Source organism: Topomyia yanbarensis, unplaced genomic scaffold (genome assembly GCF_030247195.1).
Source record: "Topomyia yanbarensis strain Yona2022 unplaced genomic scaffold, ASM3024719v1 HiC_scaffold_40, whole genome shotgun sequence".
NCBI classification, from domain to species: domain Eukaryota; kingdom Metazoa; phylum Arthropoda; class Insecta; order Diptera; family Culicidae; genus Topomyia; species Topomyia yanbarensis.
The window spans coordinates 14,878-27,584 of NW_026683603.1; the positions used below are offsets into that span (position 1 = coordinate 14,878).

The 12,707-nt window shown below is 40.0% G+C and overlaps 1 protein-coding gene and 3 long non-coding RNA genes across 5 annotated transcripts; all 4 read right to left on the bottom strand.

Moving 5' to 3' along the window:
- Positions 1 to 3,105: 3,105 nt before the first annotated feature.
- On the bottom strand, positions 3,106 to 3,388 carry LOC131695524 (uncharacterized). The gene is made up of 3 exons (XR_009306660.1): positions 3,365 to 3,388; positions 3,189 to 3,302; positions 3,106 to 3,129 (listed from the first exon to the last, which is right to left on the bottom strand). It is a non-coding gene; the product is annotated as an uncharacterized LOC131695524 (long non-coding RNA).
- Positions 3,389 to 3,399: 11 nt separating this feature from the next.
- On the bottom strand, positions 3,400 to 4,228 carry LOC131695513 (DEAD-box helicase Dbp80-like). Its single transcript, XM_058984048.1, has 4 exons — positions 4,100 to 4,228; positions 3,835 to 4,019; positions 3,577 to 3,787; positions 3,400 to 3,525 (listed from the first exon to the last, which is right to left on the bottom strand). Exons 1-4 carry the CDS (start codon positions 4,226 to 4,228, stop codon positions 3,400 to 3,402), a joined length of 651 nt encoding a protein of 216 aa, XP_058840031.1.
- A 4,152-nt stretch (positions 4,229 to 8,380) lies between these two features.
- On the bottom strand, positions 8,381 to 9,217 carry LOC131695521 (uncharacterized). Of its 2 annotated transcripts, XR_009306657.1 has the most exons (3): positions 8,882 to 9,177; positions 8,706 to 8,819; positions 8,381 to 8,646 (listed from the first exon to the last, which is right to left on the bottom strand). It is a non-coding gene; the product is annotated as an uncharacterized LOC131695521 (long non-coding RNA). The 2 variants fall into 2 exon arrangements; XR_009306656.1 differs by having other exon boundaries at positions 8,706 to 9,217.
- A 399-nt stretch (positions 9,218 to 9,616) lies between these two features.
- On the bottom strand, positions 9,617 to 11,655 carry LOC131695520 (uncharacterized). The gene is made up of 5 exons (XR_009306655.1): positions 11,056 to 11,655; positions 10,807 to 10,917; positions 10,432 to 10,734; positions 10,124 to 10,351; positions 9,617 to 9,821 (listed from the first exon to the last, which is right to left on the bottom strand). It is a non-coding gene; the product is annotated as an uncharacterized LOC131695520 (long non-coding RNA).
- Positions 11,656 to 12,707: the final 1,052 nt, after the last annotated feature.

Genomic DNA, 12,707 nt, shown 5'->3' on the forward strand with positions numbered 1-12,707 from the left:
AGACTCCAAGCTCACATTTGTTGAACATTATAATACAATAATAAATAAAGCAAATAGTATGCTGGGCTTTATTAAACGTTTCACCTACAATTTTGAAGACCCTTACACAATAAAATCATTATACAATACATATGTCAGGCCAATTTTGGAATATTGCAGCATAGTATGGAACCCATACACTGTCCTGTACGAAGAACGCATCGAATCAGTCCAAAAACAATTTATTTTGTACGCGCTTCGTAAACTAAACTGGACGACATTTCCTCTTCCATCATATAAAGCACGTTGCATGCTCATTAATATACAAACACTCAAAGAACGCCGCGAATTTGCCATGCTTTACTTTATCAACGACATTATTTCTCAACGTGTACAATCCGCATCATTACTTTCGCAAATAAAATTTTATGTACCTAGCCGACAACTAAGAACTCGTAATTTATTCCAAGAACAATCTTTTAGGACAAACTATGCTAAAAATAGCCCCATCAATAGAATGATGCGTCATTATAATGAAAATTGTGTAATAATTGACCTTTCCATGTCTAGAAAACAAATCAAATCTGAACTAAACCGTAGAAATAATGTATAGTATATAAGTAAATATTGTAAAACCATTCTATGTAGTCTACATATGCTTGACGAAAATAAATAAATAAATAAATAAATAAATCTTGGAAGGGACGTTGAAACCCATCGCATAAACTCCTTGAATGACCGCGGAACAATATTGCGGAAGAAACCTCACCACTGTTCTACGAAAATCCTCTATTTAGTAGAAGCACCCCACACTCCGGAAGAAAAAAATATTTTCCAAAATAGGAAAATATTTTTTTTCAGTGTGTTTTGCGCTGTGCGCCAAATGTAAGTTGGGGTTTGCCCACTACTCGGGTTCTTAATTGCCCGGCGGACCCTTCCTTTCAGGGCGGCCTAGGTGCTTCTACCGGAATTTCGGATTTTTGTAACACTACAAACTAATAGAACACAAATAAATAAATTTAATTTTACCGTGTTTATTTCCACCAACTCTCCCTTCACTGCTGGTCGATTGTAGATGCACTGCTGCTGGCGATGGCGGGAAGGCGGAGTTCTCCTTGTTTACGTTGGCTGCTCCGGCAGCGGTCCTTAACAATTAGCTAGGGAGGTGAGCTTTGCTCCTTTGTCGGAACCTCCCTAGCGACGGTGGTGACGAATCACCGGATTCTTTGCTCCCCGCAAAGAATCCCGGAAGACACCGCAGTGTTCTTCCCAGGAGGAGCCGTTGTCCACCCTGCTTCGCCCTCCTTGGCTATTAGCTGGGAAGGAGAGCAAGGCTCGTTCGGCTTATCCTTCCCAGCGAGGGCGGATTGGTGCGTCTGGATCCTTTGCGGTTAGCCGGGGAAGCGAAAGCTCCTTGGTAATTAGCTTCCCCCGACGGCGATCCAGCACCACACTTACTACTGTGCCCGAACCACGAGCCGGCACTTTTCGACAGGTTTTTTTATCTGTCGCACGCGCGCACTTCACCTCACTGGTTAAACGTGGCGGGAAACTGTCCCGAAAAAACTTGTTCACGAAAGTCTGTTTAACTTCGTGGTTCGTCACTTTCTGCCTTTTCACGATGGCCGCCTTCCGCACTCGACCAAAGCAAGCACCAAAAAAACGCACCGCCGCATAGCTGTCATCGCTATAGCACAGCATAGTCAGACCACTTTTGCAGCGAAAGGAGAGCGGTAACCTAACTAAACCCTATGCTATTTATTTACAAATACACAACAAAAATTACTACACCTATCTGGACTAATAACAACGTTCATGGACTATTATTTAAACGAAATTTACATCAAAAACATGAACGAGCATAATGAGCAGCGGTGAGTTATGTTGCAATAACAATACACTCTACGGAGAGAGTACGCACAAATAGGTATATTTCCACCCAGCGCTAAATTGTTACCCTGACGGGTTACAATTTCTCATGGCCATTCGTTCTCAATCCGAAACAAGAAATTTAATAATATGTGTTGTTCATATTTTGGTTTGAAATTTGGCCTTTGACATTCGAAAACACAATCGAATTTAATAGAAAAAAAAAGATTATTGACCATATACACTATAAATAAAAGAGTATTTATTAACGTTCACAGAAGACCAGAAGCCCGGACACGCCTTCATTTTATGATCCAGAAATGTGTTGTTTTTGCGTATGAAATTTCATTCGCTGAGTCATAATGGGTTAAGGGAAATTTAACCTAAATAATCAGAAAGGATTGTGAGACTACATCTACACTTATAAAATATAAATGAATAATAAATAAATGCATAGAGAAATTAATACACCAATAAATAATTAAATTAATGAATAAATTATTGAATAAATTCAGGCAAAAAAATTATTAAGTCGTAAGTAGCATAGAACGTAAGGAAACCAACTCTATCAAACATTTAAAAAGGGCTAATCTGCAAAACGTAAACATTGAGAAAATTGTCAAAGGTCAGATTCATTATAATCCTATTTGGAAAATTGATACTAATTTTTTTCTTTTGATTGCGCATATTGCTACTACTTGTATACTGCCGTAATACGCATATTTGTCCGAAAGTTAGACGAATTAACTGAATTCAAATTTGATGTCAGTGGGGTCACATCATAAAATCAGATTGTCCCTGTCTGTAAATTATAGAAAAGACTGTATTGCTAGTTAGGCACTTTCCAATCAGTTAGGTCCTTTCTTAATCAGTTTGGTCATAAAAATCAATTAGGCCCTTTTAAAAAATTGTTGTAAAATCGCTGCCAAAATTCTTCATAATCAACTGATGCGTTGTGTACATGCTCGGGTAGATATTTGTTAATGGAAAACATGAAAATTCAATTTGCTACATTTTGCAGTTAGGCCCTTTTCAATTGTTGGGATAGAACTGGGTAGAGCTAAATAAAATTATAAATTCAGAATCGAAACAAGTATAACCCAAAAAAGCTCCTACGCCGTTCACCAGTAGCTGGTCGAAAACACTTTACGATCCGATCTTTTCAATTTCGTCCGAGATCTCCGCGACTAGCTACTGAATCTTTTTCCGGGAATGTTTTTCGATTGATCTGCAAATCATCATGCTTCGATCACTGTCCACTAGGATGATGGTGATTCCGTTCTGTTAAAGAAGCGGAATGAAATACAATCTATAGGATAACAAGAATGAGTCACACTTACCGAATCTACCGGTACGTCTAATTCGATGTAGATACGTTTCGCAATCGGCTCGTCCCTGCTGATCCATCGGCAGGTCGAAGTTGACGACAATGGTAACCTGTTCGACGTCGATACCTAATGCGAAAGAATCTCTCTGTATCCTAGTGTTGCAACAAGAATCAAGTGGCGGAACTTACCCCTGGACAAAACGTTCGTTATAATCTGTACCTCTCTAGTCCATTTCGGAATCGATCCAAAGCGTCCAATGTTGTTCCACCGTTAGATCACCGGACAGTACCGCTACCGAGTGACCATCTTGGGACATCCTGCCGGTCAACCAACCGGCCGTTTTGCGTACCTGTTTCGATCGATTAACAGTTTCGAAAATAAGTTTACAACTGTCCTATACATCATATGACAGAAAATGATCGCTTGTCCGACGGTAATCACACAATTTCTCGTCCTGGTTGCGGCACTTGACGTAGTACTGTTTGATGTTATCGAGTGATTCTTGCTCCCGCGCCAGCCGAATAACGATCGGATTGGGTACGATGTACTCGGCGAACTCCATCACCTCGCGCTCGTACGTGGCCAAGAAGAACAGCGACCAAAACACCCGCCTCGTCCAGTACAAAAAGGGAAAACTTCTAGGTCGTACATCCTGAACTTTATACCCCAGTCCATTAGCTTGCCGGGTGTTCCGATGATGATATGATTAGTCAGCTTCGCCCCTTTGACGATCTCCTCGCGAACTGCGTAAGGAAGTTTGATTTCCGGACAAAACTTTGGTATTTTGGCAGCTACTTCCCCCTTCTGAATTTCAAGCTCATACGTGGGGGAAATGCAAACCACCTGCAGATAGTTTTTTTAATTGATGGACTAAACTGAGCATTGTCAGCACTGGGTCTGGGCGATTATATTCCGTGGCGGACCGGCCAACAGAGTAGGTAGAGCCGTCTTCTGAATCTTGGAAGGGACGTTGAAACCCATCGCATAAACTCCTTCCGCTGCACCTCCAGATCCAGCTTTGATTCTACTAGACCTTTGCGAACATCTATCATTAGCAAATTTGCATCTGCCTGGCTAAAAGATTAGCCATGAATAATTTTAAAGCTGATACTAAATATTTCGGCAGAAAATTTAGAATAGGACATAAGTAACAATGAGATTCTCTTTGGGGTCTTTCTCTTCTGTTTATTAGTCGGTCGTTTCAATATTTAGTACTCGACTCTTTGCCTAATATTGTAGTAAAAACCATCGGCTATGTACTGGAAAATTAGTGCAGTGTTATAGTGACGTCATAATAAGAGAAAGTAAACAAAGAGAGGCTGTCAATGTTACTTATGTCCTAATCAAAATTTTCTCCAGATTTCAACTTACTTGAATGCCTCTGCATCTTCCGCGGAGGAAGCTGTTTCTCCATTTTCTCATGCAGCTTGTTTTTCTTCAGGAGCTGTTAGTCAGAATTTCCGTAGCTACCGAACCCAAAACTGCAGGTGCATGCATTTCTACGGGAGTGATCAGCTTTGGTTCTACTGCCGGTGGACTAGGTTTTCCCGCATTCTCTTTCTCTGGACTGTCAGCCGCCGGCTCTGATTCCTTATCCTTGGTGATATGTACTCAGTTCGCTTACCTATTTGTATTGAAAAGAAAAATTCAAATTCCATCCCAATGATCGCTTCAAAAATAGGTTATAACAAAACAACACTTACCGAGTGCAGAAATTTCTTGATCCTCCGCTTTTTAAACCCAGTTATCGGTACTGTCCCTCAGGTGGTTTATTCCTTGCAATTCGCTGAAATTTTGACCAGAGCGACTTTGCGGAAAAAACGATGCCTTCTTTTATGGTTGAAGGCGGTTGCTCAGCTTGCTGTGAAATGTTGCACTGGAATAGTGATTGCTTGCTGGAATGGAATCACGAGCACTGTGGAGGCAGTGATATTTTTTATGCAAGGAATTGGTAGGAACCAACGCTGGAATGTAACGTTTGTGCTTGACTCTGATTTCTTTAAATCATGACAACCGCTGGTAAAAATAGTGGCAGACAAGTTTTAAGCAGAATGTGCCGATAAAATGTTTTCCGATGTGTCCATCATTCGTAAACTCCTGTTGTTTGTTTGAGCTGTAATTGCTATGTGGTTCTTTTTTGAGGGGTTGTTGGCTGCTTCTGGATTTGGAGTTGTCGGTACTGCTGCGGTTGTAACGATTTAATGTTGGTTGGCTGATTGAAAGAGCCAGGATGTTGAGACCAGATTAGCTGAGCTAATTTGTAGCATCTGGTTGTTGTTCCATAGTGGATCGATGGCTGCTGGTTCTACCACTGACAAAAAATACTGCTCCGGCGGCCGCTTTGTTCGGGTGTGCTGTAAATAATATTAATTATTTAAATTTAATTGTTTAAAACTAGAAACAATCACGCTTCCAATAATATTCCTAAACTTACCATTCAAATTCAAAATATTGAATCTCTAAAACTACGAAATTTCGACAGGTTGCGATGAAAAAAAACAAAAAATTGCCAATCGTGTTTTTTTATACTTCGACGAGAACATTTCAAATGGGCCGATAAACAAAACGTAAACAATTCCGGTTAATACTTACTTCAAATGGACACTAACAAAGCTTTATACAAACCTTGAATAAGCCGATTCCGAGACATGGCTGTTGGCGAAATAATGGATTATCGAAAAGGCACATAAGCAAAATAACTTGTTTTGCTTATGTTCCCTTTCACTTCCCCTTAAAAATTAACGGTTCATATACACCAAACAACAAAACGGAAAAATTTGTTTATGGGCCCTTTTGCTTAATGAAAAAGACTATACTTGAAAAGGGAACAAAAACATCGCAACACCAAGAAAGGGATCAAAATAAACGTCACATAATCATTTGCTGTAAACAAAAGGGCTCACCCGCACGCACTATAAGCTAACGTCTCGCCGAAAAGGGATTATGGGAGAGGGCACAAAACCAGTGCGATGTTTCAAAAGGGACCAAAACATTTATCTACAAAAAACATAACTATAACAAATCTGTTATATTATTCGGAAAAAGTGGTTAATTTAACACGGCATTGAGTTGTTTGGTTCTTAATCAAGCTCCTGTTCATAAATGGGAATATAAAGTACGAGGTAATTTTTCAGACGCCATTTTCTCAACATGAGCATATTATATATCTCGACAAACATATGATTACGGCCTAAAAGCCAACTGTCAAAATCCGCTTTGAATGGAAATTCCGGACAAACCGTTACACGCCAATCACAGATTTTGGTAGTAAATGAAAGAGAAAAGTTTTCTCTTTCATAAACTGTCTAGTAACGGTTTGTCTGGAATTTCCATTCAAAGTGGATTTTGACAGTTGACTTTTAGGCCGTAATCATATGTTTGTCGAGATATAATGCCTTATGAAATGTTGACGTCGATTTTGTCATTGCAACCTGTCAAAATTTCGCGAGCCTCCGTGCGAAATAATATTATTCGTGGCATTTAAAACTGGACTCCATGAAAGTGCGATTTTTCTTATAAAAGTGCGCTTTTACATTGAATCGTTTTCATGTATGAGGCGCACTTATTCCTCGTTGGATAATACATAAGTGCGTAATAGATACCAAGACGATTCAATGTAAAAGCGCAGTTCTATTGGCGTTTCCGCACTTTCAGTCGCACTTATTATGTGCGTAATGCGCTATACCTCTGACCATTATTTCGCAAGGAAAAAGTTTGCCTTGGTGACAGCGCATAGAAAGCAGCGCCTTCTCGCGGAAGTATTATGAAATTTATCGTTTGTCGAACCGTGTCTCGGCTCACTCCATTTTTCGTTATCGTTTTCGCGAGAGCTGCGTACCGCTTAAAGCTTAGTATGCACCTCTTGCGAAATGAGGTCGCGAAATATTTTTCCTTCTTCCGTGCGGAATTTTGACATTTGCTCGCGAAAACTAGTCTGTGTGTTTGCTGTTAGATGTCGCTTTTGATAACTGGAAAACGACATCAGCTGTTGTTTGTTTATTTCTTTTTTATATTTCTGTTGTCATTTAAATGTTTTAAATGATGTATTTTATTAATTCATCACGGATGTGTATGAAATCGGTAACAATTGTAAACCTATTTGCCATTCATGAAGCTCTCAGGGAAGTGACGTACTCAGCGTCAATCATATTTCGAGAATGATTAATCATAATGCTTATTTGTGACGGTTCCGGATGTCTCGGGGAAGTTCAGTCTGACCAATTTAGGCAGCACAATTCCTGCAATCGGAGATTTAAATCATTGGCTGGCCAATTTCTATCTAAATTGGCTGCTTCTACCGGTTCTAGAAGACCCAGGGAAATGATCGAAATTCGCTCAAACCAAATCTATTGTAATTGTCCGAATCGTAAGTCTAAATCGGCGTTTGACCATTAAGAAGCAAATCTGATTGCCTTGGCCGCCTTTACCGCTTTCACAATTCTCGGGGAAACTACCTTTCGAAACACGTTTCGGAATCCGGAAATATAACCCTAACCCTAGGCTTTAAACTACGTTAAAAATCGATTATGATAACAATGGCTACTACTAAAGGTTCCGGAAGTCTCAGGGAATGCTACCAATAATCAGTACGGATACAAACCTATTTTTGGTATAACAATTGTGAGAATCGTAATTGAAATTTATTGCCATAAGTAATTCGTGGTAATTCTTATTGCATGAAACACTAAGGAATTGCGCATATTGCTACTATTTGTATTACTACCGCCAGAAGCATAATTGTCCCATGTGTATAGGGATTCCCATAGAACATGGGACAGTTTTGCTTCTAGCGGCAGAATACCTCACACAAAAAATGCTGTTCAAGTCTGATATTACACCGAAAGTTAGACGAATTAACTGAATTCTAATTTGATGGTCAAATTGACCCTGTATGTAAATTATGGAAAAGATGTTATAAGACTTTTACAATCAGTCATAATCCAATAATACGTTATAATCCATTTAAAACGAGTGTATTGCTAGTTAGGCACTTTTCAATCAGTTAGGTCTTTTCATAATCAGTTCGGTCATAAAAATCAATTAGGCCCTTTTATAAATTGTTGTAAAATCGCTATCAAAATTCTTCATAATCAAATGTTGCGTTATGTACGTGCTCGGGTAGATATTTGTTAATGGAAAACATGAAATTTCAATTTGTTACATTTTGTGGTTAGGCCCTTTTCAAATGTTTGGATAGAACTGGGTAGAGATTGTAATTGTAATTGTAAATTTATTAGCTTGCGATACCCTGTTGGTTACATTTGTAAATTAAAAAAATATAAAATTATAAATTCAGAATCAAAACAAGTATGACCAGTAGCTGGTCGAAAACACTTTACGGTGCGATCTTTTCAATTTCGTCCGAGTTCTCCGCGTCTAGCAACTGAATCTTTTTCCGGAAGTGTTTTTTGATTGATCTGCAAATCATCATGTTTCGATCACTGCCCACTAGGTTGATGGTGATTCCGTTCTGTTAAAGAAGTGGGAAGAAATACAATCTATAGGATCACAAGAATGAGTCACACTTACCGAATCTACCGGTGCGTCTAATTCGATGTAGATACGTTTCGCAATCGGCTCGTCCCTGCTAATCCATCGGCAGGTCGAAGTTGACGACAATGGTCACCTGTTCGACGTCGATACCTAAGACGAAAGAATCTCTCCGTAACCTGGTGCTGTAGCCAGAATCAAGTGGTGGAACTTACCCCTGGACAAAACGTTCGTTCCAACCGTTGCTCCACCGTTAGATTACCGGACAGTACCGCTACCGAGTGACCATCCTGGGACATCCTGCAGGTCAACCAACCGGCCGTTTTTCGTACCTGTTTCGATCGATTAACAGTTCTGAAAATAAGTTTACTTGGACGTTTACAACTGTCCTATACATCATATGACAGAAAATGATCGCTTGTCCGACGGTAATCACACAATTTCTCGTCCTGGTTGCGGAACTTGACGTAGTACTGTTTGATGTTATCGAGTGATTTTTTGCTCCCGCGCCTGCCGAATGACTATCGGATTGGGTACGATGTATTAGGCAAACTCCATCACCTCGCGCTCGTACGTGGCCAAGAAGAACACCGACCATAACACCCGCCTCGTCCAGTACAAAAAGGGAAAACTAGGTCGTACGTCCTGAACTTTATACCCCAGTCCATTAGCTTGCCGGGTGTTCCGATGATGATATGATTAGTCAGCTTCGCCCCTTTGATGGTCTCCTCACCGCGAACGGCGTAAGGAAGTTTGATTTCCGGACAAAACTTTGCCATTTTGGCAGCTACTTCCCCTTCTGAATTGCCAGCTCATACGTGGGGGAAAGGCAAATCACCTGCAGATAGTTTTTTAACTGATGGACTCAACTGAGCAGTGCCAGCACGAAGGCAGCGGTTTTTCCTATTCCCGACTGACTCTGGGTGATTATATTCCGTGGCGGACCGGTCAACAGAGCCATCTCCTGAATCTTAGAAGGGCGTTGAAACCCATCGCATAGACTCCCTGAAGTAATCCCGGCTTCACGTGCAAAACTTCGAAAGTTTTAACCAACCAACCGGCGAAGAAGAATCCTTTCGCTGCACCTTCAGATCCAGCTTTGATTCTACTAGACCTTAGTGAACATCTTTCATTAGCAAACTTGCATCCGCCGGGCTAAAAGATTAGTCACGGATAATTTTAAAGCTGATACTAAATATTTCGGGAGAAAATTTAGAATAGGACGTAAGCAACAATGAGATTCTCTTTGGGGTCTTTCTCTTCTGTTTGTTACTCGGTCGTTTCAATATTTAGTACTCAACTCTTTGCCTAATATTTTAGTAAAAACCATCGGCTATGTACTGGAAAATTAGTGCAAAGTGTTATAGTGACGTCATAATCGAAAGAGAAAGTAAACAAAGAGAGGCTGTCAATGTTCCTTATGTCCTAATCAAAATTTTCTGCAGATTTCGACTTACTTGAATGCCTCTGCATCTTCCGCGGAGGAAGGTGTTTCTCCATTTTCTCTTGCAGCTTGTTTTTCTTCAGGAGCTGCTAGAGTCAGAATTTCTGTAGCTACCGAACTCCAAACATCAGGTGCAGCTTTGGTTCTACTGCCGGTGGACTAGGTTTTTCCGCATTCTCTTTCTCTGGACTGCCAGCCGCCTGAATCCTTATCCTTGATGATATGTACTCAGTTCGCTAACCTATTTGTATTGAAAAGAAAAATTCAAATCCCATCCCAATGATCGCTTCAAAAATAGGTTATAACAAAAAAAACACTTACCGAGTGCAGAAATTTCTTGATCCGTCGTCTTTTTGACCCAGTTATCGGCAGCGCTTGCCATCGTTTCGATCGGGTATTAAAATTCAATAGCAAGGTACAAAGTATGGGAAATCGTCCTGAATCAGCACGGGTACTGTCCCTCGGGTGGTTTATTCCTTGCAATTCGCTGAAATTTTGACCAGAGCGACCTTGCGGAAAAAACGATGCCTTCTTTTGCCTGCTCACTTCCCTGCCATGAAACCGACGATGAGCGCTTATTCCAAACGGTTAGCCGATTGAAGATGACGTGCCATTATGTTTGTTCTGTGAATTGATAAGGACATTTAGATATACAAAGGAATGTTTGGAGGAGGGATGCTACTGGTAAATACATACCGAAAGAGAAAGTCCTTTCCGAGCATCTTGATGTTGTGTTTTCTGTTGGCCCATTATCACTGCGTTCTCTTGCTGGGTGATTACCATGATATTATGTTGTTGGTGTTCGATCTGAAAAAAATCATAATAAAAAAATATCCGTAAATGAGCGAACTTGAGCTTTTTAAAGAAGAATAGGATATTACATTACAATGTACTAAACACGGTACTGATCCTTTCGAAATAAAAAAGGTAATAAAAATGTCTCACCTTGCCGCACCAACTGAATAAAAAAGTCCTGCACACCGCATGGTACAGTATAGTATGCTGCTGCTACTGTGTTTGAATGTGCTGTTGCTATCTTTTTTGCAGTTGGTAAATCTACATTTGGGTTGGATCTATTGCACTAATTGCGGTTGCTGACCAGGTTGTACTGTCGGTTGAACGTTATTGCTACCGACCTTTAGGATGATGGTCATGGTCTGGAAGAAATCTTAATTTTCTGATGTTGTGGTTGAAGGTGGTTCTGCTGCTGAGCTTGCTGTGAAATGTTGGCGATAAGCACTCGAATAGTGATTGCTTGCTGCTGCTGGAATGGAATCACGAGCACTGTGTAGGCAGTGAAATTTTCAAAAATAGTGGCAGACATGTTTTAAGGCAGAATGTGCCGATGAAATGTTTTCCGATGTGTCCATCATTCGTAAACTCCTGTTGTTCGTTTGAGCAGTAATTGCTATGTGGTCCTTTTTTGAGGGGCTGTTGCTGGATTTGGAGTAGTTGGTACTGCTGCGGTTGTATCGATTTAATGTTGGTTGGCTGATTGCCAGATCCAGGATGTTGAGACAAGATTAGTTGAGCTGATTTGCTTTGTTTGGGCGTGCTGCAAATAATATTAATTATTTAAATTTAATTGTTTAAAACTAGAAACAATCACTTCCAGTAATATTTTTAAACTTACCATTCAAATTCGAAATATTGAATTTCTAAACCACGAAATTTCGACAGGTTGCGATGAAAAAAATACAAAAAATTGCCAATCTTGTGTTTTCTTATATTTTTTCATTGCAACCTGTCAAAATTTCGCGAGCCTCCGTGCGAAATAATACCGCTGACCATTATTTCGCAAGGAAAAAGTTTGCCTTGGTGACAGCGCATAGAAAGCAGCGCTGTCTCGCGGAACTATTATGAAACTTATCGTTTGTCGAACCGTGTCTCAGCTAACTTCATTTTTCGTTATCGTTTTCGCGAGAGCTGCGTACCGCTTACGAAATGGAAACGAAATTTTTTTTCGCGAACATTTCGCGACGTTTTTTATGCATAGGTTTTGTATAGGAAATTTCATTTCGCAAGAGGTGCATACTTAGCTTAAGCTTAGTATGCACCTCTTGCGAAATGAGGTCGCGAAATATTTTTCCTTCTTCCGTGCGGAATTTTGACATTTGCGAAAACTAGTCTGTGTGTTTGCTGTTAGATGTCGCTTTTGATAACTGAAAAACGACATCAGCTGTTGTTTGTTTATTTCTTTTTTATATTTCTGCTGTCATTTGAATGTTTTAAATGATGTATTTTATTAATTCATCACTGATATCTATGAAATCGGTAACAATTTTAAACCTATTTGCCATTCATGAAGCTCTCAGGGAAGTGACGTACTCAGCGTGAATCACATTTCGAGCCTGAAGAATCATAATGCTTATTTGTGGCGGTTCCGGATGTCTCGGGGAAGTTCAGTCTGACCAATTTAGACAGCACAATACCTGCAATCGGAAATTTAAATCATTGGCTGGCCATTTTCTATCTAAATTGGCTGCTTCTACCGGTTCTAGAAGACCCAGGGAAATGATCGAAATTCGCTCAAACCAAATCTATTGTAATTGTCCGAATCGTAAGTCTAAATCGGCGTTTGACCATTAGGAAGCCAA